At 39.2% G+C, this 24,807-nt stretch overlaps 2 protein-coding genes across 5 annotated transcripts in view; one reads left to right on the forward strand and one right to left on the reverse strand.

Moving 5' to 3' along the window:
- Window positions 1–3,387: 3,387 nt before the first annotated feature.
- Window positions 3,388–24,807, forward strand: part of PLS1 (plastin 1) — a 55,032-nt gene continuing 33,612 nt past the window's right edge. Inside the window, exons 1-2 of the mRNA XM_044432794.1 lie at window positions 3,388–3,494; window positions 23,854–23,956. Coding sequence (XP_044288729.1) covers window positions 23,887–23,956 — 70 coding nt within the window. The 5' untranslated portion in view covers window positions 3,388–3,494; window positions 23,854–23,886. The remainder of the gene's footprint in view (window positions 3,495–23,853; window positions 23,957–24,807) is intronic.
- The window catches only part of PCOLCE2 (procollagen C-endopeptidase enhancer 2), a 102,073-nt gene continuing 88,488 nt past the window's right edge, over window positions 11,223–24,807 (reverse strand). For 3 of the 4 annotated variants that reach the window (XR_006414980.1, XR_006414977.1, XR_006414979.1), the window contains 3 exons: window positions 23,445–23,558; window positions 12,746–12,836; window positions 11,223–12,639 (listed from right to left, as the gene is read on the reverse strand). The gene's annotated coding sequence lies outside the window, so the exon portion shown is untranslated. The remainder of the gene's footprint in view (window positions 12,640–12,745; window positions 12,837–23,444; window positions 23,559–24,807) is intronic. The other variant, XR_006414978.1, reaches the window with a different exon arrangement.

Below are 24,807 nucleotides of genomic sequence, written 5' to 3' on the forward strand. Positions count from 1 at the left end.
TTCAAAACTGTTTCCAGAGGACACCACACCTGGTGAAACAGACCTGGCTCGTAGGACCCCTGTACATAAAGCTGGCACACAGCCCAGCCTGAAGGATTTCATTTGTAGGTCCTTCGTTTGTCTCTTGGTGCCCAGCTTGTTCAGCGGGACACTGGCACAACAAATTAGCTGTCACGGGGAGGAGCGTTGCCACGGTCTGGGCCCATGGGGTATGAGCCCTGGAACACTTCCCCAGGGTCCCAAATCTGTTCCCCAGCGGCTCTGAGTCCCCATTGATGCCTACAGAAATTTCCTTAGTTGAATTGTCATGAGGGAGGTGATACTCAACGAGGATTGCAGCTAGCAAAGAAGGGAGGGAAAACTTTCCTTCTGCTCTGCTGCAGCCCCCACATTGCCCCCCCCAATTTCCCCCTGCATGTTAATCAAATTAAGAGGAAACCTTTTGCTGGTGGACTGGAATGATCTGGAGCACGGTGCTTATTAATTGAATAATTTATTTCAGATTATTTGCATGAGAAATTAATTGGCAGGCTTTGTCTCCTGAGAAATTTAAATAAATCCTGGATATATATGCATATATAGATACAAATCAACATATATAGATTTGAAACCAATGGGCCTGAGGTCCAAACCTTTTATGAGCCTAGAAACAGTCCAATGTTGGTCTAATTAAAATCCCATTCATTTCAGTAAGGCTACCCTAATTAAGACTAACATTAGATACTATGTTGATGTCATATGCTATCATATCATGCCTGGCCTTGCTGGATTTGTGCATTACAACCCAAATAAAATGGCTGTATTAGTATTTTCATTTCTAAATTACCCAATAGCTGTAGCTCTGAGGCAATCCATGTAGGGCTTTACAGATTTGAACAAGCACATTTAATGGGGCTTCACACCACAGAGGCAGCCAGTGTGAGCAGGTTAGCCTTGGTCTTAGTTATTAATTTTGCAGAAACTGTAGCTTCTTGAACAGTCTTGAGAGGCAACTCCACATAATCTTTTAACCTGATCCAGCTAAAATATTCTGCTTCTATAAGGCTTTTTTAGGGGTGGGTTGGAATAAATGAATGCCTTACAACTGGATTGTTCAGAGAACTGGAGAAGGATTTGTGGAGCATGGAATCAGAGAGGTGCTTTTCAAAAAATTATCATGATTGTAGTACCTCTGCTTGCCTTACTGGCAGGAAGAGAACTTGCAATTAATGAGCATGGTAAGTAGAAAACTAGTAAGTTTTACAACCATAAAAGTGTCTGATGGGAGAATGCTATTCTGGGTGCTTTGTTGACAAGCACAAGCAATACTTCTAGTCCATATACTACAGTCTTTTGGATAAAGTCCTACTACATCAACACTCTAATATAAGAAAATAAGAAAATCCATGCTGGATCAGACCACTAGTTTATCCAGTCTAGCATTCTGTTTACATGGTGGCAAACCAGCTGACCAAAGGAGCCATCAAGCAGGATGGGTACAAGAGTTCCACCTGCCCAGGCTCTTCAGCAATAGGTGTATGCAGGTATACCACCTCTGATAATGGAGGTGGTGCACAGCCACCAAGGCTAGTTGCTACTGATAGCCTCCTCCTCCGTGATTAATCAAGCTGTAATCATTGGAATTTGAACCTATCATGACTAGAACGTATTAAGCTCGGATAGTTTCCTCCCATGTACATAAGCGTACATGATGATTTGAGTGTTTGCCCTCTCTATCTTTATACGGACTGCCACTGTATTGGGATCATGGGTGAGAACAGGCGATATAAAACTGCCTCTCCCAAAGCATGTTTACCTGAGAATAAGACATCCTATAAATACCTATTCAGAAGTCCCATTGAGTTAAATGAGACTTACTCTGAAGTGAGTATAGGATAACTTCATTAGGATTGAGTATTATATTATTTAACTTATATTATTTCAAAACTCTAGTTGAGCACAGTTTGTTACATAAATGCAATGTTCTCAGTTCATTGGCAAGCTAGCATATCAGTCCAGGTGCCTTTTATACTGATAATGTTTAACTCACTTTTAGTATATAATATTCTCAATGTTGGGGATATTTTGAACTGCATAAGAGTAAAGTGTTTGTCCCAGCCAGTGTATTTGCACATAAATGGCTTGCATTCATGCACCCTTGCATCCCCAGCATTATTGCATCACATGCACATATCCTACACATTAACCTGGGTACATAAAGCATTCTATATACACACACACACTTAAAAAAAGAAAAAGGCAGCTCAGTTTGTGTGGAAGCTAAGGCTGGCACAAGACATTTGCCTGCCTGAAGAAGAGCAGCGAATGTCCTTGCCCATGTCTCAGGAAAATGTACATGGTAGAAAACCAGTAGAGTGGGGGTTATTCCCAGGGGGCCTGGGATGATCTGAGCTCTAATCCCCACTCAGCCATGAAGTTCACTGAGTAAATTTGGGCCACTACATGACAAACCTAACCTATTCCATAGGGTTGTTGTGACGATAAAATGGAGTTATGTAAGCTACCTTCTGTTCCTTAAAAAAGGCATGATAGAAGTGTGATGCAGTAACATTACACACGACACAATTAAATTACAAAAGTAGATGTATATGAGAAAGTAGCAAACATATCTTCAAAATCTGTTGAGTGGTGAAATATGATCTAAGTCAAGAGTACCTTTTATTTTTCAAATGGGAAGTAAGTGCTCATGTCTCTGGAGGATGAGGTTGTGTTCCAGCTGGTCTCAAGTGCACCATGTTGGGGAAGGCTGGTGTAAGTAATTGTGTAACTACTATACATATAACAAAAAAGAATCATACAGGTACTGACACCAAGATTGATTTCTTTAGTGGACCTCTCCCTCAACAAGTGTCATAAAGCTAACAACATTGATGGAATCCATCCAAAATTGTGCAGTAGAACCCTATTCCAAATCCCACTGAATTTACTACTTACTCTCAGGCCCATGAAGAAATTATAGCATAGCGTGCAACCATAAACACACCCTTGAATAAGATCTATTAACAACAGTGAGGCCTAATTCTAAGTAAACATACATAGGAGTGGCATTGTACTGTAAAGCTCGTAAAGACGTCCCATTGATTTCAGTGGCAGAAGTGAAACCTGCACAAAACGGCCTGCCAAAGCCTCCAGATAGGAACTCCAGAGAAACTCCTTTCCTTTCCCGCAGAGAATTGCTGGAGTTTAATCCCATCATGACAAACCGCAGATTCACCGCCCCCCCGCCCCCCGACAGACTCGTCCGCAGAAAGCGTTGTTCTGTCCTGAGCCCGCCTCCCCGCTCCGGGATCGCCACACGATTGACGTCTACAGCTGCCAGTCAACATTGCCGCTGCGACTGCCGGCCGGCAGCAGGTTGTCCTGTACTGTGCAGCCTCGTACTGGAGCCTTGCCTGGCACCGGAGCTGCAGCCGAACCCCGCTGCTAGTCCCAGCAATTAATCGGAGCGGTCGCGGCAGGTGAAGGGAGCCATCCAGACCCTGGGTGCTTTACAGGTACCTTTTTTCTTCAAGGGCGAAGGGAGCGTGGCATCACCAATTTTTTTAACCTGGGTTCTTCCGTAAAGACGCGAGGTTTATTTTTAGACGTCTTAAAACTTTTGTGCGTTTTGTTGTCAGTTTAGTGGCTTTTAATTTAAGGTTTTGGACTGGCGCAAGTGAGGCTTCGGGCGTAAACAAACCTGCCTATTTTCCAGGAAATGTTAGTGAAAGTCTGGAAGTCTTCTGAAGTACAAAGCAAGTCCCCTTTTCGTTTCTTAAGCAACAAAGGCATATTTTCAAGGAGCCAATAACGTATGCAACATAGTTGCATTTTCTATTATGAATTATTACTATTCAAGCGCAGTGGAATGCTATTTGGGTCTTACACAGGCAGATTATTATAAAAAGGAAAATATTTTTATTATTTCACCATTTATTCCCAATAAGTAGGTATATTATGTGGGGCGGGTAAAAACAGGTGTAACACCAAATTCTTAATTCCTGAAGGGAAATTATAGGCAATATATATTTTTTGTATGTTTATTCTATTTTTTTTAATGTTTTGATTCATTTGCTGGCAGTGCTCATTACTGTAGGCAGGGCAGAAATACACATCTTTGCACATATGCTGATTCTAATGCCAATTTTCCCTGTGCTGGAACCGTTTCTAATGCTTCACTGAAAACAAAATAAATGTGTTTATCAGAAGTCCCAAGGAGTTCAATGGGAACATCTCTAGTAAGTGTCCTTAGGTTTGCATCCAAAGACAGCAAGTTCATGGCCCAGTTTCTCAATGGTGTAAGATGGATATGTTTGATTTTTATTCATAACCAGCCACACCTAGACCTTCTCCTTCCAAGAAATATGCATACACCAGTGAATGCAAGCATAATTCTTTTTTTGACTTATCCTTTCAAAGATCAAAAGTGTATCTGAGATGAAAGAACTGGGACATGTTCCAGGCTTTCAGACACAACAGTTTGTTTGCTTTTCAATTATTTTTCTTCTGTGTGTGATTCTTGGTGAGGAAATTAGCAATATTTAACCTCAGGATTTCCTTGAAGCTTCTTGTATTGGATAGGAATGGAAGTTAATGAAAAATTAATGCAGTGCTATGGACTGGAGTGAACCCATAGAAGGGCGTAGTGGAAATTCTCAAATATCCCTGTTACTTTCTGCAGAACTTCAATTCTTACATAAGTTTGTAAAATCTATCAAGGTAACTTTCTGAATGTTACCAGATTTCACATTGTGAGAATTAATGCCACTGGCTCTTAAAAGTCAAAAATAGATGCTCCTAGCCAGGTACAGAAGGTGGTAGGGATGGAAGAGAAAATATCAATTATTTCTGAAGACATCCTTCCCACAGACTGAGTTTTGTCTGAATCGGGAAGCAAAGTGCTAATTCATCCATGGCCCATTAGTTTAATAATGAATCCTAAACCCCAAAACTTAACTATTAGTATTGGGGCTTTAATAAATCTAAAATGCACAGTTGAGCAATACCCTTATTAGGACAAACCAACATGTGTTCTCCAGAACTTTTTTTCAGTCTAGGTGGTAATAACAAGGCATGGGGAAAGACCAGAAAAGTCCCAAATAGGCCTAATGTTATAGCTATGAGATCTGCAAATTAGACCTACTCTCAAAATGGAGATTGAAGTCTGAATGAATTAGTCATTGGTAGGTGCTGCTGGTATCAGATGGCATCTAGTATTCTGGGACAAAGAAGCAATAGCTGGCCCCCATTTCTGGAAGCATAAAGGCTGGCTGTAAATCAGATCTGGCTCTTGTACAGGTTCATGGTTAGACAGAGAACAGAAGAAAAGGGAAACATGCTAGTCTTTACATTAGTAAAGTTGGAGAGTCATTTTAGATGCTGAGTTAAAAAAAAGAAAAGAAAGTTGAACACAAATTGTGCGGTGTTACCTAACTGTTGAATGGAATGGAGTTTAATTGGTCATCTTTTTCTTGATTTTCCCATCCCCAGAAAATTCAATGCATAATATGAGCACAAGTAGCTTGATTCCTTTTCTAATATGAGAGTGAAACTGAACTTACCTCACTGAACTGCCTGTTCTTGTTTCCTTTAGGACTGGACTTTAGCTTTTCAGGAATGTCATATAGATTGACTTCTTAGAATGCCTTGTATGGCTATACAGTTTGTTGGTCTGAAAAAAGGCAAAATCAAGAAAATGCTTAGATCAACCAGAGGGCAAAACTATGCTATGGCTTGTTTGCTTACAATTTGGGTCAATATTAAAGAAATAAGGCACAAAACAAGGCACTAGAGAGGCATTTAACTCATGGTTTCACATATACAAGCATAAGGTAAAGGTTTCCCCTTGACATTAAGTCCAGTCATGCCTGACTCTAGGGGGCGGTGCTCATCTCCGTTTCCTAGCCGAGGGAGCCAGCGTTTGTCCACAGACAGTCTCCGTGGTCATGTGGCCAGCATGACCATAAACACCATAGTGCACGGAACGCTGTTACCTGCCCACCGAAGTGGTACCTTTTTATCTACTTGTATTTGCATGCTTTCGAACTGCAGGGTTGGCAGGAGCTGGGCAGAGCAATGGGAACTTACCCCGTTGTGCAGATTCGAACCGGCAACCTTTTGATCAAACAGCCCAGCAGCACAGTGGTTTAAACCACTGTGCCACCTGCAGTCCCTATATACAAGCATAACTCAAGACAAATTAATTCTCCATTTAACTTTTCTCTATATCCACCTAGCCTGTTCTGTTCTGCTCATTTATCTGTTCTGAATTTTGGTGGTAAAAAATAATAGCTTTAGGGTGAAACTAAACAAATTGATTATTTCCATGCTAACAGACTATACCATCATGAAAAGAACAAAGATTCTAACTAATTACTGCATGGCTCTGAAACTTAAGATGTTGTATTGCTGGCATTTTAGAGATATATTATTTTCTCTAAACTCAGTCAAAATGGTAAATGCAAGACAAGGGGATTCAGAAGTTGCCATCAGGAAGGAAAGGAGTAATCCTTCCAAGAACATTGCCTAACTAATGCTTTTTGTGCCCCATGGTACAATACAGATCAATGGGAGATGATGGTCAGTGTTGAGTATCCTGCTTGGACGATAAGCAAGGAAGGATGTGAGCCAGGTAGTCAATCTGGTTATTTTGGAGTACCATTCTTCATGAGCCTCAGTGATAGTGAGGGGTTCTGGAGTTATAACTGGAAGGCCTCAAGTTGTGTATCCTTCTGGTTGAAATATCTCTGTCATTTGGGTACTATGGCATTCTTGGTGACCAATCTAAACACTAACTTGCTTCCATATATGGTAATAAAAGTGTCAGCCTAACTGACAGGCTAAGTAACTCACCTTTGACCACATTTGGTTTTGTTATCTGCTCAGAACAAACTTTACTGCTCATGAAACTTGCACTGATGAAGTGAAATGAAGTTCTTTAGAGCACCAATTAATGCCCTACCTGGTCAGACAGAGGTAGCCCTGTAACTATTTTTTATTTAATTATTTATTACATGCATTTATACACCGTCCTATTGCTTCAAGCACTCACATTTGATTACATTCTTCTAACTACTGATTTTGAATGTTGCTATATGTTATACCTGGGACTATCTCTGGAAACAGTCCTGAAACACTGGTTAGTCTAAAACAGGGTGACTGAGCTATAAATTGGAATACACATGCATTTATGCCAGTATTTGCTATTTATAGTGGCTGCCCATCTATTTCCCTAGCCAATTCAAAGTACTGGAATTAATCTTTTCAGACTTGAATAACTTGAGGCTACCTGAAAGAGTGTCTGCTCTTATATCCAACCATATCTACCTAAGATCATTGACCAAGGTAGACATGGTTAGATGCTCAGATGCCACAACCGAATTAGATGAGGCATGTGGCTACAAGAGATGGGGCCTTTTTAGCAATGGGCCCCCATCTGTAGAATGCCCTCCCTAGAGACTTACTTGGCAGTTATGATTTTTTTTTTGCATCAGGTGAAGTTTAGGAACGGTTTTTAGTGCTACTTGATCTTAGTAATTTTATTATATTGCTGTTTTTATCACTTTGGTCTTTATACTGCAATATTTTTTAAACCAAATTGATTTGGTTCCCCAAATAGATGGGGAAGAAATGGAGGTACTGAAATGGATGAAGCTGATTAGGGATGAGAGAAAGTATTATGGAATGCACTGCCACAGGAAGTAGTGATGGACACAAATCTAGAAGGCTACAGGTTTTTGGAAGGGATTGGACAGGTTCCTTGCTAGCAGCATTACTGGTTATGTGCTACCTGCTTCAACAGTGGTGGCATGCCTACATACATGCCTACGCAACAGGTGGTGAGCAGCTTGGGCAGGTGAAGGCCTTGCACCCATCCCACTCAAGTGATTGATCCTGTGAGCAGCTGGTTGATACCGTGTATATAGAATACTGGACTAGATCTGGTCTAATCTAGCATGGCTTTTCTAAAAAAAAAGTGTCACTGGCACTATTAGAAGCAATAGTTAGATATGTGATAGTATTTCTTCTTGCTATAGTGGTGTTTTTATGCAGAGAAGGAGAAACAATGACAGGTCCTGTTTAACACATATTGTAGTTAATGCAGCATATTGTAAATCATGTGCCAGTGGGTTTTTTCTGGCTGTGCTAAGGTCCATAAATGATTGTCTTATGCTTTACAGCATTCATAGCAACCTATACATAAATGGTACTAAAAGAACAATATCTAAAATTCCCACAGGTACTATATTCTGCTGTAGATAGATCAGAATTGTGTGTTTTTTAAAATTGTCATACAGGGTGTGTACACATATGCAGTTCAGTCATATATGTATACTCAGAAGTAAGTCCCTGTGAGTTCATTGGAGCTCAATCCCAAGTAAGTGGGTATAAAAGAATTGCACTACAGCAACCCATGATCAATTATAGTGTGTCAAATGTTATTCACTACTGAAGCCTCATTACATCTTCTCACTATAGTGAAGACAGTGTCAATCAATGTTTCAGATCGGAAGATAAATTGACTTAGAGTACAGTCCTGTGCGTGTTTAGACAGGAAAGACTTCTACAGTTCCCAGCATGCTCCAACCAGCATAGGAGTTTTAGGGCTATTTTCTTTCTAAACATGAATAGGGTTGTACCTTTAAGGAAGCTCACAGAAGGAAAGTATCCCATTCCCTCCTTCCCATACCTGTCTGGAGGGTTGACCTTCCTGAACAGTGTAGAATGGGATATGGGGAGGGGACAATTTCTGCAAATTAGGTGAATCTCTGCCTGATTTGAGGATTATTTCTCCATCCTCCAGCAGTTCCTTAAACTTTATCTGGCATTATTCAGATTCATTGTCCCTCTGGAGTGGATTTTAGGGCTTCAGTACTGGGGAAGGAACAGGAAACTGCTGGTGTTAACATACCTTAGCATCTAAGCTAATATTTTTACCATAAACATCAAGTAAAGGAGTTTTCTCTTCTGTGAGGTTTGCATGCTTTGAATGTGAAAACCTCCCCACATTATCCATATTTCATTATGCTTTTGGAACGCTGGTTCATGAAACCAAGTGAGTCACAATGATCTTAATGGTAACAATAACTTTCCTTTCAATGCCTGTTTACTACTGCTGAAAATGGTGCATGGTTTCCTAGCTTTTCTAAATCTATTGTTCCGGTCATTTACAGGTTACTAAACATAATAAAAGGGATGCCTTATTATTGGTTTGACACATGAAGAATATGTTAAACCCCAGAGATGACATATTTATAACTTTAAGTGTTTGGAATATAAACCTATGTGCTGAATGGAGGTCACTCCAGAAACTATTCGGTATCATGCAAATATGTTGTTACTGTTATCAGCCAGCTAAGCTAGCAAAATGAATTTGCTACATTGTTGAAGTCCATTTTTCAAAATTAATGTAATTGTACTTTTCTCAAAAAATGGGCAGTGCCTATAGTAAATTCAATTCACTAGATCTATTTATCAGTTAATATTTGTTTAACCTCAGTTATTCCAGTTAATATTAAGGGTATGTTTACATTACAGACTTAAGACCTTGAGAACTGTAATTTGCTGTGAAGAAGGGAGTGGAGGCTTGCAATCTCTGACAGAAAGCTATCTGCAGTTCACCAAACTGCAGTCCTCTTTATCTCTACAAAGTAAGCCCCATTGAGTTTACTGGAATGTACTCTCAGGATTGCAAATGGGTGAAGGTCATTGCAGATATTCCACATGGGGTAAGCTGTCCGATGTGGTGTGGTGTGCTGCACTGGAAAGATCCAAGTTAAAATCCCCATTAAACCATAAAACTCAATGGAGCATTTGGACCAGCCTTTCCATCTAGGAAGTCTTGTAGGATTCTTGTGAGATGTTAAAAAAGTGGGAGAAAAACATGTACACATGTAAGTTTCTTAGAGACAGGATAGGTAATTAACTAAATAGACTGAAAGTGTGTGAGCACATCTTAAGCTTCAAGAGGTGAGCTACGATCAGAAGAATGATATAAGGGTCACAATATATTCTTTGGGTCAAGAAATAAGTTAGGCAAGTGAATCAGACAAAATACTTACAGTTACTGATAAAAGAGCAGTGGCTTGTTTCTAAACTAAAAGGTTTCATGGTTCACAGCTGCCTAGAAGTAAAAGCATCTGACATGGAACTGTGTAAGAACTGGTTGCTTTTACAGTGATACTGGAAAAGCTAATCCAAGTCAATATGCCATCTTAAGTGGCTGCATCATGTGACCCAAGAGGTGGAAGAATCTGTCTGCCTTGGCAATGGATTCTGAGGAGCCCCTCCCAGATCATATGCTGCTTCATTGTTTCCCCTAAACCTACTACTGCCCCAGGTAATTTCTTGTGTTGCTTGTTCAGTGAGCAAGTTCTAAAATAGCTTCTGGGGCTCAGCCTGGTTCAGATTAAGTTCTGGGGATCCGCCATATGATGATTTTGATACAGAACTTTCAACAATTTGAATAATGGATTTTCTCTCATTTCATAAGATTCAGTAATTACAAACTGCATTGTAAATTAATTTTGGCAGTGAAACACACAGTTTGAGAAGTGGCATTTGACAACTTTTGGGCTGTAGCACAAGCAAAAATCCTTTTCAGCCCCACCCCCCAAAAATGCAGCCCATTGGAGAGTTTTCAGATGTGCTAACATAAGTACAATTATATGAACTGCTGACTAATTCAATCCTTTAAAAAAGTCAATCCAAATTTCAGCTCATTGCCATTCAATTCAGATTCTTAGCTGTACTCAATGTATAATTTTTATTTGTAAATGCAACACTTTTCTGAATTGTTTTTACTCTTTCCTGTCATTAACTTTTTTATTTTATTTTATTCTAGGCTTCCTTAGAGGCTTTTTGAATCCTTTAATTTTGCTGCCAAATGTGTTCTTCATCAAAATCATGCTGTTTAGAATGTTAGTCTGTAATTTTCTTAATAGCTTACATTTATAGACATGTTTTCAAGCTGGAAGCTTCAAGCTCTATTATAAACCACAGATGTCCTCTTTTGTATCTATTACTCCTATTTCCCCACCATGATCCTTTTGTGCACTTGCTAAAGCAGTTTTTTGATCACAGCCTGTCAATGCCACTACTGTTGTTTCCCAAAGTAGGTCAAGAGAGAGAGAAACATGAGGTTCTGCATCCCCAAGAGGGCTGAGTGTTCTGTTTCTGCCTTTTTCCTTGTCTTTGCTAGGAGGGGGTTGCAAGAATGTAATCTAAAGGTTCTTCCTCTTGTGAAAAAAAAAATGATCTCCTACATTGCACCAAAGTAGGCAACTTTTGGTGATAAGGAAACCAAAGAGTGTTGCATTCCCTCATATTTTATGTATGAATGATCAGGAATGCATAGCTATCTGCTAGGAACTTTAAGATGATTTGTTATGAATGTCTACAAGGTTGGGTTTTTTTGTGCCATCTCTTTGTCATGTAAAAAAGGGCCCTTGTGTACATGCGAGTAGAATGAAAGCAGAGTTGTAATATCCAAAGTAATTTCCCTTGTTTATACAGTTCAGTTCGATTGCTTTGCTAATTTATTCCATTTTCCCTGCTATTTGTTTTCCAGTCTGTGATGACATGATGCTAACCCACCCAGAATAGGCAGATGTGAAGTGTGCTAGACATAAAGTGTCTTCCTCATAAATGTTCCAATAGTACCTCATAATTTCTTAAGTGCCCTTACAACATGTACCGGTGTCTCCACTGGCTTTGCCTGCCGCTTTAATTACAGGCATGGTAACACTGCAGGTGAAGTGACACACACACATGGGCAGGGCATTAAATATGACAAGCACATGCACACATGGGTAAAAGCTCTTCTTTGGGTTGCTTCTTATCTGCTTTGTTTCCGCAAGGGAAACGTGTCTGTCATATTTCTATTTTGTTGTTCAACTACAGTATTATAAATCCTCTGTGATGGTCTATGGTTTAGGCAGGTGTTCTTTGGTTATATCAACTACAAAAATGAAAGAAGTTTTATTTAAAATGGAAATGTTGTGAGCAGCATGCTAATTATCATAGGAGGCAATGTTCCAACTAATCACATAAAATTACCAAATCAAGTCAGACCTATATTGTAATGATAGTGGCCAGTGCCTGGCACATGAAAACAGATACAAAAGCAAGATTTAAATATTATTGATTTCCCTTTCATTTACCTTCAGTGAATGGGAATGTGAACAAATGTACATTCTGTCTCTTTTTGGACACATGTACAAATTTGCAAACTGACTAAGTTTAGGAGCAGCCTGTTCTTTCTGTTTCCAGCTGATATTGGTTGTGCAGACTGGCTGGCTAGCCTTTGTGGCAATTTCAAGTTTTCCACACACATCCTGGTTAACAGCAACATTTCATATTAAAATAACATTAACAAGAACAAAAATACTTGACTTTTGAAAAGGCACTGATGTTAAGCCTAGAACCCGAAATTGTAGGAACTGCCAGGAACATGACACTGCTGCAAATTATCAGACAGGCGTCTTTGGTGGGTCGGTATCTTTAACACCAGTCATGCTCAAGTGCCTTCTCAGGGATGAGGACAGCAAAAGGTGCAAAGACTCAGGCTACATAATCAGCTTCCACTGCTGTCAATGCTTCCACTTCCATCGTTACACCTTTTTGTGCGTGATTTGTGCTTTGGGAGCCAGCCAATCATTGCTGAAAAATTGGACACATGTATAATCAATTAGATACATACCCACTAATCATAAATCTCAACTGTTTTTTTCAAAGTTGAGGCACAAAAATTGAGGGGCTGCTATACCTCCTTTTCCTATCCCTTGCTAGTTGAAAGGTTGTAGAGATAATGCCCAAATTCTCTTCTTTGAGCATCTCAACTGCTTGGTCCCATCTGCCTGTTGGACAAAGTAGATGTAAAGTTAAATGAATGCAATAATCAGGCAGGTTAAATATTTATTCTTCAACAGTGTTAGAGTGGGGCTGGAGGTCATGACTGGGACTTTAGGAAGGACTATGTGGCCCACTCCCACTATAAATCATGCACAAACACACATCAAATTTGGTATTATTTTAACCCTGGGGGAGTAGCTGCCTCAGGGTGTGAGTGAAAGGGCAAGTGAGAGAGATTATACAAGGCCATAATCCCAATCATAGTATCTCCCACTAAGGGTGCAATTTAAATTACAAAAATAGGCATTTTAAACAATACTTGCTTGACCCCATGTCAAATAAGGGCCCATCTTAAAAAATAGAGGTTGCAAGTGAGGGATAGAGACTTAAAATGTTCAGTTCAGGATAGGGCTTACATAAATTTTAAAGATCTTTGAGGATCTTTTTATTCAGTCCAGCTTAAACGTTTAATTAGATTTTTATGTGTCTAAAGAGCGTTTGATAAGGATTTAAAGGTGTATTATGATTGCTAAGAAAATGCTAAAAATGGAGAGATCATGATCATTTATTGTCGTTTTGATTACATGAGTCAAAAAATATTGATTGTTTTACAGATTGGTGAATCTGCTGGAATGCAGGAACATCAATACCGTGGGAGGAAAGTTTAAAAAAAAACTTTCCATGACGGAAAATCCTATCTTGGTTGTAGTGTAGTATCTTAGTCATCTAATCTAATAATCTTTTGAACCATGTAGATTGTGCCAGGAATTAACAGGGTAACAGAAGGCCATATTCCTCTGTAATAAGTCCTATTACTTGTTTCTCAATAACATGAATTCTGTAAGATATGATTGATGACCAATTAATTTTCTTGCTTTTGGCAGTATAAGATTTGCTTCTTAAACTGGAGCCTCTGTATGTTTATGCTGATCATTAGGTTAATAGCTTTTGGAGTGACCTTAAACTAGCTGATTAGTTCCCAGTTACACTGCAGGAGTTCTACTCTCTGTACTGATTGAGAGGCTTCCAGTTCACAGTGAAATGAAGGCTTAGTTCTGACAACAGTGGTAAATCTATGCTTGGACCTTTCTGTTTAAGAATGTAGGTGGCCTGCAGGCTGGAATGTTCCTTCCAATAATAGTTGCAGACTTTCCCTTGTTGAACTAGTTTTCTATGTGCAGTGAATTCTTATAGAACTGTTATCAGTCAAAAGAGTTCATACTTCTGAAATCTAAGAGGTGTTCTAGCCTAGACTTATTTTGCTATTGATCTGCTTCATTCATGAGAATTAGCAGAGATAGGGTGCTATCTCTCATTCATAGCCTGCCTATGTTTTCCTATTGCATTTTTGGCCATTCTACTGAAGAAAATATATTAATGAAAAAAAGGTTGGAATTGCTGTGCAGGACTTTCTCATTGGTAGTTCTAGGAGCATTTCCAGGCTATCAATGGCAACTAGCCTTGTTTGCTGGCTGTGCACTATGTCCATTATCAGAGGTGGCATACCTGCTGAGGAACTTGGACAGGTGGAATTCTTGTATCCATCCTGCCTGAGAGATCCTGTGGGGAGCTGGTTTGCCACTTGAGTGAATGGAGAGTTGGACTGGATGGAACATCGGTCCAATCGAGCATGGCTTTTTTTGTGTTTTTTTGCACTCTGTCTGGAAGTGCCATACAGCTCAGGATAAAGCTATACATTGTGTAAAGTTTACATTTTAAAGTGTGCACTCTTTTCTCTTTTCCCACCTCTCCTCCTCCTCCTCCTCCTCTTTTGAGATGACAGTTGAGGCTACATGCAGTTAGTGGCAATATTGAATGCTCCTTGTATGTGTTTTTAATCCAGCTTGCAAGTTGTAAAGTAGCATAAAAATGTGTGTTTTGTTTTAATGCAGAGTGGCTTTCTGCCCTAAAACGGAAGATTCAAAATAGCATCCTACACCTGACACCCAAAGTAGTAGGGTTTACGCCACCTTGTCCTCACAAGGAGTAGACTTGCTCAGCTCGAGACTTTAACCCATCATTCTGCTGCATCTTTAAAACAGGCCTTAGCTGCAATACATTGAGTCTCAACCATGTCTGAAGGGGAAGGCATGTGATCAGGGGGATGATGTGTTCCTTCCCCCACACATACTGTTAGGCCCCCAGCAGAGCAGTGCCACTGCAAGCTCTCTTACTGCCTGAGGTGGGTAAGAACACATGTTGTCATATTGCATCCTTTCTCCTTCTCTGTGCTGCCCCTCTATGTTGGCTCTATGGAGAGCCCAGTGGCTGAAATAAGTAACTGTGGAGCCTTCATGAGAACTTGCTTGGCTCTCACAGCTCCACATTTTGTTGGGCCACATGGCTCTCCATGGAAACAAGAAACCATGGCAAAAGTAAGGAGGTGCACACAGCTATGGCAAATGCAGGCATATGGGTGGTCCAGAGAGCCCTTCTGGCTACTCTCTTTTGGCAAATGCCACAGCAGGAAAGTACCTGCTGGTGCTATTCAGAGCACTCACTGGGGGCATTAGGGCAGCCTAACTGTGTCCTCCTGGTGGTGGGGCTGGGGAGCAGCAAAATTTTCTTCACCTGCCACTCTGCCACCTGATGTAGGTTCTTCACCCTAGTTCATGGGAGGGCTAATCCTGAGCTGAAGTGGGCAGAAACCATGCTAGTTGCTACATTATTCTTTTCAGATTTTACTGGATCATCATGGAAAATAGCCCTGAAGTGGACAAAACTTTAACATTAGGGAAAGGAAATGGAAGACTTCAGAGAACAAAGGGAGCACTATTTCTAGGGCTTTGTGAACCTGCCTATTTGTTAAGGTCACTAGGCGAGCCCTTGAGTAATTATTTTTCTGATTCCCTGATAGTATTAGTTCTGCTGCTCTGTGTTTTTCAATCTTGTTTGTTTTTCTTATTGTGTTGGCTGTTTAGCATTCATCTTTTTATTCAATAAGCTGCATTGAATACCTACAGGTGGAGAAGCAACCTCTCTGTGTGTGCTTGTCTAGAATATAAAAACAGGTTCTTGTTTTGCTGTCTAAAAATAATTGAATTGCTAACTAGGGAAAACATTCAGTACTGTTTCTTAGAAGGGTTTAGGTTCCAGTAAAGCACTAAGCAATTGAAAGGAGAATACTTATAATGGAAATTTGTAGACAAGCTGAAATTGTATTGGTAACTTAGCTAGCAGTTCAGAGAAAATGTTATCTTAATGCTCCCTGCTCTGCAGCATCCAGTTTTTCTATTGTAGTGTTTTCTTACTGAAGCTGAATACAATACAAAGTGCATGAGGGCTAAGAACCTTTTTAATCAGGCAGGCTAAGCAAACTGTGAAACTGATACTATTGATGAATGCGGGTAGCGGTTTTATTATGAATACTTGAAGCACATGGCTTTAGGGCAGCAGAAAAGGGGTTGCTATGTCATGTGATCACTTTTCCTTTCATGCAAACAGATCCTGGTTAAAGTGTAATAGACTCAGGTTTAACTTAAGCTTGATTTATTGAAGTAACAGTCTGAGTAAATATGCAAGTGTCTGTTGCTCCATGGCTGCACCATCAAGTGATGACTTGCATGTGAAAATGGCTGTTACAGATTGGACACCACAGACAGAGCTTTCACATCCTCTCAAGCTCTGGGAAGGCAACACAGTGGCTGTTTACCTATCACCAAAAAAGAAATGCATCTGCCTAAAAAGAGTAGAAAAGGAGTCATAGATTTGCAACAAATTTGCACAGGCTACTTAGTATAGACAGAAATGTATAAATAATTAAGTTGTAGCATGCTGTGAGTTGTAGGACTTTTTCTGTCTAAACATTCATAGGAATATGCCTTGAACAGAATTTAGATAGTAATATAGTATATGTCTGTAACTTATAGGTCTGCTACTCAGTCTGTTGTCTGGATGCCAACTGGTGATGAACAGAGGCCCCTGATAGCCTTCTTTTCCAAGGGCTCTTTTCTTTTAAATGAGATTTGGACTGGGTAGTTCTTCTGCACTGTCCTTGATAAAGTAAGAACATCCTAGGAAGCTAAGACACTGAATCCATTGAATTGTGGGTGGTGAGTTATTATAGAGAGTGATCTACATTTCATGTCTGAATAAAGCTAGTTCCTCTCTATCAGGCAAAGAATATCAGGGAGACCAGGTACAAAATGTGCTTTCAGCCATATAAGTCATCTTTGTACCAGTGACCCAAACAGAATCAAGATATCTGACTGCACAAAAATGGGCTGGGTGTTGAGGATTTCCTTGACATTTAGAGGGGACATAACCCAGTGTTAGAGGACATACTTTGTGTGCAGAAGATCCCATATTGAATCTCCTTATAGGGCTGGAGTGGAAAAAATTCATGTCTGAAACTGTGGAGAAATGCTGTCAGTCAGTCTTGACAGCACTGGAAGTATGCAGGGAATGGGTCCACTCTGCCCATAAAGGAGCCTTCAAGGGTTGTGGATACAGATTCTGACTAAAAGGACAAGCTGGAATAAGAATTTACAAAGATAGTGGGTCTACCTTGGGCTCAGAGATAAGCCAGGCAATTGCTGAGAACCAGTTTCAAATACTATGGGAAAGTTTACTGAGCATGATAGCATGGAAGGGACAGTGGTAGCATCATTAAGGGGGGGCGGGTACAACAACAGGTTAACAGGACAGACATGTTGAGAAGCATCAGATACTCAAGCAGGAGCATCTACTTTGAAGACATGGTTTGTTGTTTTCAGTTTAAAAGAGGGAGAGATAGTCAGTTTGGAATCTGCTTCTTATCATTAAGCCACATTTGGCTAATGGCCAGAATTATAACTTTGCTTGTTTCTTTTGTCATTGACTTCTACAAAGTTCTTCTTTTCTACTGCAAAGCCAGCCTAGCTGATCAGCTTTAACATAATAAAACCTGAAAGTTAGAAAGCCTTTGTTTCGGGATGCTTGAAAGGAGAGGACCAGTGGTTACGACACTGGGCTAGATAGGTCTGACTAGATAAGGCAGCTTCCTATGTTTTCCTAAGAAAAGGAAGAGGTGGGGAAGCATGGAAGTCAAAAAAATTGTTACCTTGTTTGAACCCCTGGCAAATCAGGAAGGGCCAATGCACAGTGATTCTCTATGATGGTAAATGAGCTATCTCCTTGGGAGTGGGTTATCACTATCACAGTCCTGAAAATCTCATCCACAAAATCTTTGTCGCTCTCAGATTCCTTAAAGGAAACACTTATTCTGAATGTGTATATCCATGTTTTTTGTCCAGTAGGCAGATAGTACTACATGTGGCACTCTCCAGTGTAGTACACCCAGCAGACCTCACACACCTGCTGCTTTCATAACTGTTTTTGTTCCCTTGGTTTTTGTTTTGTTTTGTTTGTTTGTTTGAAATTCTTTTATGCTGTAGCTCAGCTATAAACTCTCCTTAAAAATTACGCATATAATCAATTAAATGAGGCAGTCTCTGACTACAGCCTAAATGATACAACACATAAGGAAAAAGGAACAGGAAGGGAAAAGGGGAAAATAATTTTCGAGGGAATTTTTTTTGGTTTATTGGGATTTTTCACTTGAATTTACAAGATCAAAAAGGTTGTATGTTGTAGTAGTGGGGGTGAGGGTTGGCTGCCCTGTATCCCTCACTTTGTTGTTAATTTTGCAGAAGTGATTAACTTTTATGCTTCTCCTGGCTAGCTTCACCTAACTTCTGCTGCAGACAGGCAAGTTATCCTTTATATCCAAGGGCACAGTGTTCTATTTTTAGTTGTGAAAGTAACCTACATCTCATGAATCAGGCATTGCTGGTTATCTTAAAAAATAAGATAACCAATCTCCTCACCCACTAATGGACACAGTGAGAGTTGACAGTGATAATGCAAATCTGTTTATGAGACTATTTTCAACTTCAATAATGAGAGGTTAAATAGCATAGCAAACATCACTATCTTGATCTGCTGTACTAATCTTTAGCATTAGCTTGTATGCTCTAGTCCTGCTTTGACAAGGATTGAAGTGATTATTCTTGCAGCTTCACTGGCTTGAGGAAGTAGAATTTCTAGATTTCAGGATCCACAGACTGGACACACTTTCTGAGGAATTTGGCTTCCTGATGTGGAGTTTTCCTGGAATTTAGTGCAGGTAAGATAAGAGTATAAGAATAACCACTTTGTTCCAGCTATGGAATAACCTTAAGCGTTATTCTTTCTACCTGTATGAGAAATGTATGCATAGGACAGCTGTCCTAAATTTTGACTGTTCATGTATGTAAAAAACCTGGCTTCTGAGTCACTTGAGTCACTTGCAATCTCATGTTTGTTGAATTTTCTCTAGTTTCCCTTTTTCTTTTAGCAGCAACTTTATTATCTAAGAATTTCCAGAAGGCTAGCCATGTTAGTCAGTTGCAGAAAAAAATAACAAAATTTTGTGACACCCTGAAGGTAGATACATGCACGGGGAGGGATTATTAAAAAGCAAGGTCAGAAAGAAATGAAATGCAAAAGGTTAGTCAATAGTGTCAATAGTGTTATTAGGAACGGATATTCATAAAGCTTCCCTCCCCCTAATAACACAAACATCCTGGCATCTCTGTAGGCCATCCCATAAGTTAATCTTAAAATAACTAAATTTTTATGATTTGTATTTTCATTTTCTAAATTTCACAGTTTCACTTTGGAAATTGTGTAAGTGTTGTATATGCTAGCAGTGAAATATGGAGGTCTGGTACACTTTATAATGCGCAACCAAAGAGAATGCATTTATTTTAATTTGGCACTTAAATGAAATCTGAAGACTTTTATAGAAATTACTTAAATTTCCATCTGTGCTGAGGGCTAAATCTGAATTTTGTCTGAAATAATTCATTTTAATTCATAATTGATGGGAATCCAGACAACAAGGATTTTGGTGCTTAGGATTTTAGTGGCAAAACAAGGCACTTACTCTTTGCAGCCAAATCCTATTCATGCTTGCTCAGAAGTAAGTTTTAAATTAATTCAGTGGTAGTTGCTTCCAAGGTAGTTGGGTGGTGCTTTTAAGGATATTTCTTCTGAGTAAAGGTATTTACTGTTAACCCTTAATAAAGGGTTAAGAATTCATCTTTTGTTTCAGATGCAAAATAATATTTGATAATACAGGCTGTTTGGAAAAGAATGTATGTTGCATACATAACAATTTGCTACAACCACAAGTGGGTTTCTTCTTGTGAAAAGGGACTTTCCACTTGCCCTGTCCTGTTACAGACACTTGCGCCTATGAAAACCATTCCTGATGCTTGGAGACCTATGGAAATGATGTGGCAGAAGGGGCTGGCTGCCAGTGGAACAGGGGTTCAAAAGATATTGAAGATCTTACTGTATAAGAAGCTTTTGTAGAGTTACTTTGGATCCAGTTCATAGTTCTTCTGTTTGGTTTTGAAATGTCTCAACCAGTAGAGTATGCTAAAATTATTATCTATACCAAGGATATTGCTTAGTACAAAAGGTATGAATCTTTTATTGATTTTCTTTCATCCTTTTAAATAGCAAGGCACTTTCACCGTGGACAGTTAATTTTAACTTCTAGAATTTCTCTTTCAAATATACCGTATTTTTTGCTCTATACGACGCACTCCCCCCCCCTCAAAAGTAAGGGGAAATGTCTGTGCGTCTTATAGAGCGAATATGTGTGTGCAGTAAGTCTGCCAGATGTGCAGCCCATGGGGAAGTGATGGGGAATGTGCCTGTGATTATGTGCCCATTTGATTCAGAATATTTTTTTCTTGTTTTCCTCCTCTAAAAACTAGGTGCGTCTTATGGTCAGGCGCGTCTTATAGAGCGAAAAATACAGTATTTGATTTCTGTCTTGGCTGTTATGTGCCAAAGATACCTATAAGAAACTGTTTTAAAATAACTAATTATTACTCTTAATTATCATCTGTCTGCCTCTGGCTAAATTGGTCCAGCAAGCCAAGATTGCTCTGTAGACCTGGGATCCTCCATGCCACATGTTGGCATGATACAAAGCAGCTTCTCCCAATTTGGTGTTTTGGACAACAACTCCCAGCATTCCTTACCACTATCCATGCTAGCTGGTCCTGAGGAGAGTTACACTCCAGAACATCTAGCTCTCAAGACTGTTGGGAGGATAAAATGGGCAGAGGAGGGATACAATAATATCTTGAGTTCCTGGGATACAAGTTGGAGTAACTACAATTTATATTGCCCTATACTGGTTCTCCTGAAATGGACCTAGGACAGATAATAGCTGAATGTATATTGGAGGGAAAATGCCGTTTCAGCAGCAGCCTTCTCCTTCCACCTAGAGATCAACAGAGAGAAGCAGTCTGTCACATTGCTGCACCCATGTAATTTTTGTAGCGTGACTGTTGCCTTTTTATGATGGATTCTCCCTGACACTACATGAGGCTTTCAGAGCTGCCCACAACCTTGAGAAGGGGACCTAGAGGCCACGTGGATTTGGATTTTGGATCCAAAGCATTTGTGTTTATGATACATCTTGGGCAAAAGACTATAACAGTAAATTATTAACTCTGCTGACAAATTAAACCTAAGCAAATTTATGCATTTATCTTTGTCTCCTGTTTGTACCATGGCAGCAACTTACAGTGGAATAACACTGTTCGTTTGTAGCAGTAAAGACAATGAGGAAGTTTATTTCATCAGACTCTAGTTCATGAACCTTGTGCCAGGATAAATCTGATAGTCTTTAAAGTGCCACTAGCCACATCATTTTGGGTTTCTTCCCACAGTTTTTCCTGTTACTACTCTTTCTTTTAATAAGAAATGTGTCTGAGCAAGCATGTTCAGACATGCACACTTTCTTTTAAAAGGGCCTTTTCCTGAAGTCAGCCTAAAAGAAACCAAAATGTGTCCACCTTGACATGGTATATAATTGTTTTAGGCTTTCAAAGTGTCTTGTTTTAAGGTGCTGAATCTAAAGTTGCATATCTCTCTGGTCTAATTAAAGAGAAGCAGGTGTGACAATTAAGAAGTAGTTCTTAATAATCAATTAAAACACTGAACAGGCCTGCCCTGGCGTGAGTTTGCTACTGTTGCACAAACCCTGGGAGTCAAACAGGGCCAGCTGTTTGGCTTAAAACTCCAGTCATCCCTCACTACTGCTTTTGCTACCTGGAGCTGATGGGAGTTGTAGGGCAAAACATCTGGAAGGCTACATGTTGACAGTTCTTGCTGTAAATAGTAGAAAACCCTGTATATGATAAAGCGGCTTTGGTATTGGTACTTGAGCTACCATGTTAGTTTCACTTTTTATATATGCTTACCATCCAGATGTGCATGTTTTTGCTTTTGCGTTAGTGTTCAAAGTACTGTTTTAATATTTTTCCATCTATGAGAAAGTTTATCAAGAAGCTAATTATTGCTGCTACTTTTGCTCATCTTGCACTATATGGCAAAGGCCACATGTTAATAACAATTAGAAACATAAAGCTAGTTTAAAAAGTCTGCAGTTTGCCAACTGATGTAATTTCTGTCCTTGACTGATGGGCAATCATTGCACAAACCTCATCCAATTAATTAAAATGGGACATTCTTATGAACATGTTGAGGTTACAGCCCTTAATAGAAGTTAAATATAGTCCAAAGATCAGGACACAAATCTAATTAATTCTTTTCTTGTTTTGAGTTGCATAGGTATAGATTATGACCTTTTGACAATAATAGCACTGCACTGGTCTTTAAAACAAGAACTAGAGAAATAAATAAGCATGCCTTATAAAAGAACTATAAAAAGTTATCAAAGTACATTAATCAGAAGCGAAGTATCAAAAGAGCTGGCATATTTGCTGGACTGTTTTGTGAATTAGAGCAAGAAAAAAATCAAGTTTTTGTTCTGTATTTTGTGTGTGCAGGCAAATATTGCCAACACCACTAGATGTCTTAAAGGCATTGTTGCATGGACTTTTGTTGGTGCATGAAGTGTAGAAGATGAGATATTCAGAAATCCTCTTCTGTTTGCTTTTTTCTCTTTTATGAATACTGTGCCTGATTGACTTTGTGAGAGTAATAATAATTCATTTGATTTGTGCTCTCCCTTTTCTTCAAAGACATCACTCAGGGCAGCTAATGATCTTTAATAAAACAGTAAAAGCAACAGGCAATAAAGGAGTAAAGGCAAGGAATAGCAGCATAAAAACAGACACTGAAAGTTTGAGCAAATAGAAAGGCCTTATGCTTCCACCTGAAATTCATCAACCCAGATGCTTAATGTTACTGTTCTTTGTATTATTTATGATGTTTGCACAAAGGAAAGGAATAATATTGTTCAGAGGCATCAATTGGTTCATAAAGAACAAAGTTGTGCTGAGTGTGACCAGGTGTCATGACTATGTGGCAAGAATTTTAGATAGATCCAGTCTCAAAATGGAAATTTGCACTTCGAATGGATTAGTCAGTGGTCCATACTCTTCACCTTCAAATATATCTTTCCCCTTTGACAATGCTGTATACAAAAAGCATCCCTGAAATTGACCTGTTTGGTCTTCTCTTTCAATATGGCTCCCACAAATTCCCAAGGCCTTCCTTACCAATACATTTGTTTAGTTAAAGGATGAGGTAGACATGGCATTAACTATGTGGATGCAGTTAACATGCACATTTTTAAAACATGTAAATTGGTCTTCACCAACCTGATTTTCTCCAAATGTGTGAGATTGCATCTGTCATGAGAATTGCAGGCCAACAGATCTGAAGGGGACCAGGATAGGAAAGCCTTGCATAAATAGGTACAGTCACTCCATTCACTGAACAAGCAAAGTTTAGAAGGAGAAGTCAACCCTTTGTCACTGTGCACCCAATAAAAATTACCTTCCTGAAGCAAATATTCATATTGAATGGCAAGTCTCCATTGGAGCATATATTTGGCCCTGAAACTCTGCTGTCATATTTCAGGACAAATATATAGGGCCTGTTGTTGTTACTTATCTGGTTGTGCCTCCCTGGTGTGTACAACCATACTTCACTGCAGAGCTTCATGGTGCAAGCTGCTTGTGACTTTCTGAAGTATACTCTGTGATACAGTCTGCTAATTATTTTTAGGCAGAAAGAAAAACCTGGTGTTCGTGTCAAAAGATGGAAAATAACGTAACAACAATTTCTCGTGAGGAACTGGAAGAACTAAAAGAAGCATTCAGTAAAATAGGTATGTTCACTAAATTCTTGCAGTCCCTGTTTCACCTTCTTTTCTTCATAAGTCAACATCAAATATGGCTTTGTTTGAAATAACCGTAAGTTTAAAATGTTCCAGTATTTGAAATTGGATTGAAAACTATTTCTAATTGTGATTTCAATCGATTTATCTAAGGTTCTCCCACAGACATAAGTCTTCATTTGCACTTTGAAGAAACTGAACTTTGTGATACTGATTGACAGTGAGAGAATACTGTTAATATATAACTCCATTCAGTGTGTTCTGTTCAATAGGAACTGCCCAGTTAAGGTTATAAAGACCATATCACTTGAAAACTAGGGAAATCAGTGCTTTCTTTAATTGAAGCTGTAATAAGTTAGTACTTTCCCCCTTTGTACGTGTTAAAGCTCGATTTTCTGACAAAAGTTTACCTTCTGACTTCTTTATGTTCCTTGCAGTATTTACCCACAAGTCATTGACTGGCATATTGACAAGGATTCCAGACAGCAATTACACTCTATTTTGTTTCTATTGCCTCTGAAAACTTAGACATCAATGAAAGCTGAGCTCTAAGCATTGGGTTAAAGCAACAGTAAGGCTATTGCTTTACAAAAACTCCCAAATGTCCTTTATTAACACAAAAGGCTAACTTAACTCCAGACAGTACTAGGCAATCTTTAGACAGGTTCAAGGGTAATTAAAAGGCAAATTTGCTATGAATTGATTAGAAGAAAAAATATTTTTTTCATACCAGTAATCACAAACTCAGGTGTCAGAGTGTCTTTCATTCTGGAAGTAAAATGAGGGCACAAAAGTAATAAAGAGATATAAAATATAACAGCAGATCTTAGAACAATTACTGG

This window comes from Varanus komodoensis, unplaced genomic scaffold, assembly GCF_004798865.1.
Source record: "Varanus komodoensis strain SLA01 unplaced genomic scaffold, ASM479886v1 scaffold25, whole genome shotgun sequence".
Lineage (NCBI taxonomy): Eukaryota > Metazoa > Chordata > Lepidosauria > Squamata > Varanidae > Varanus > Varanus komodoensis.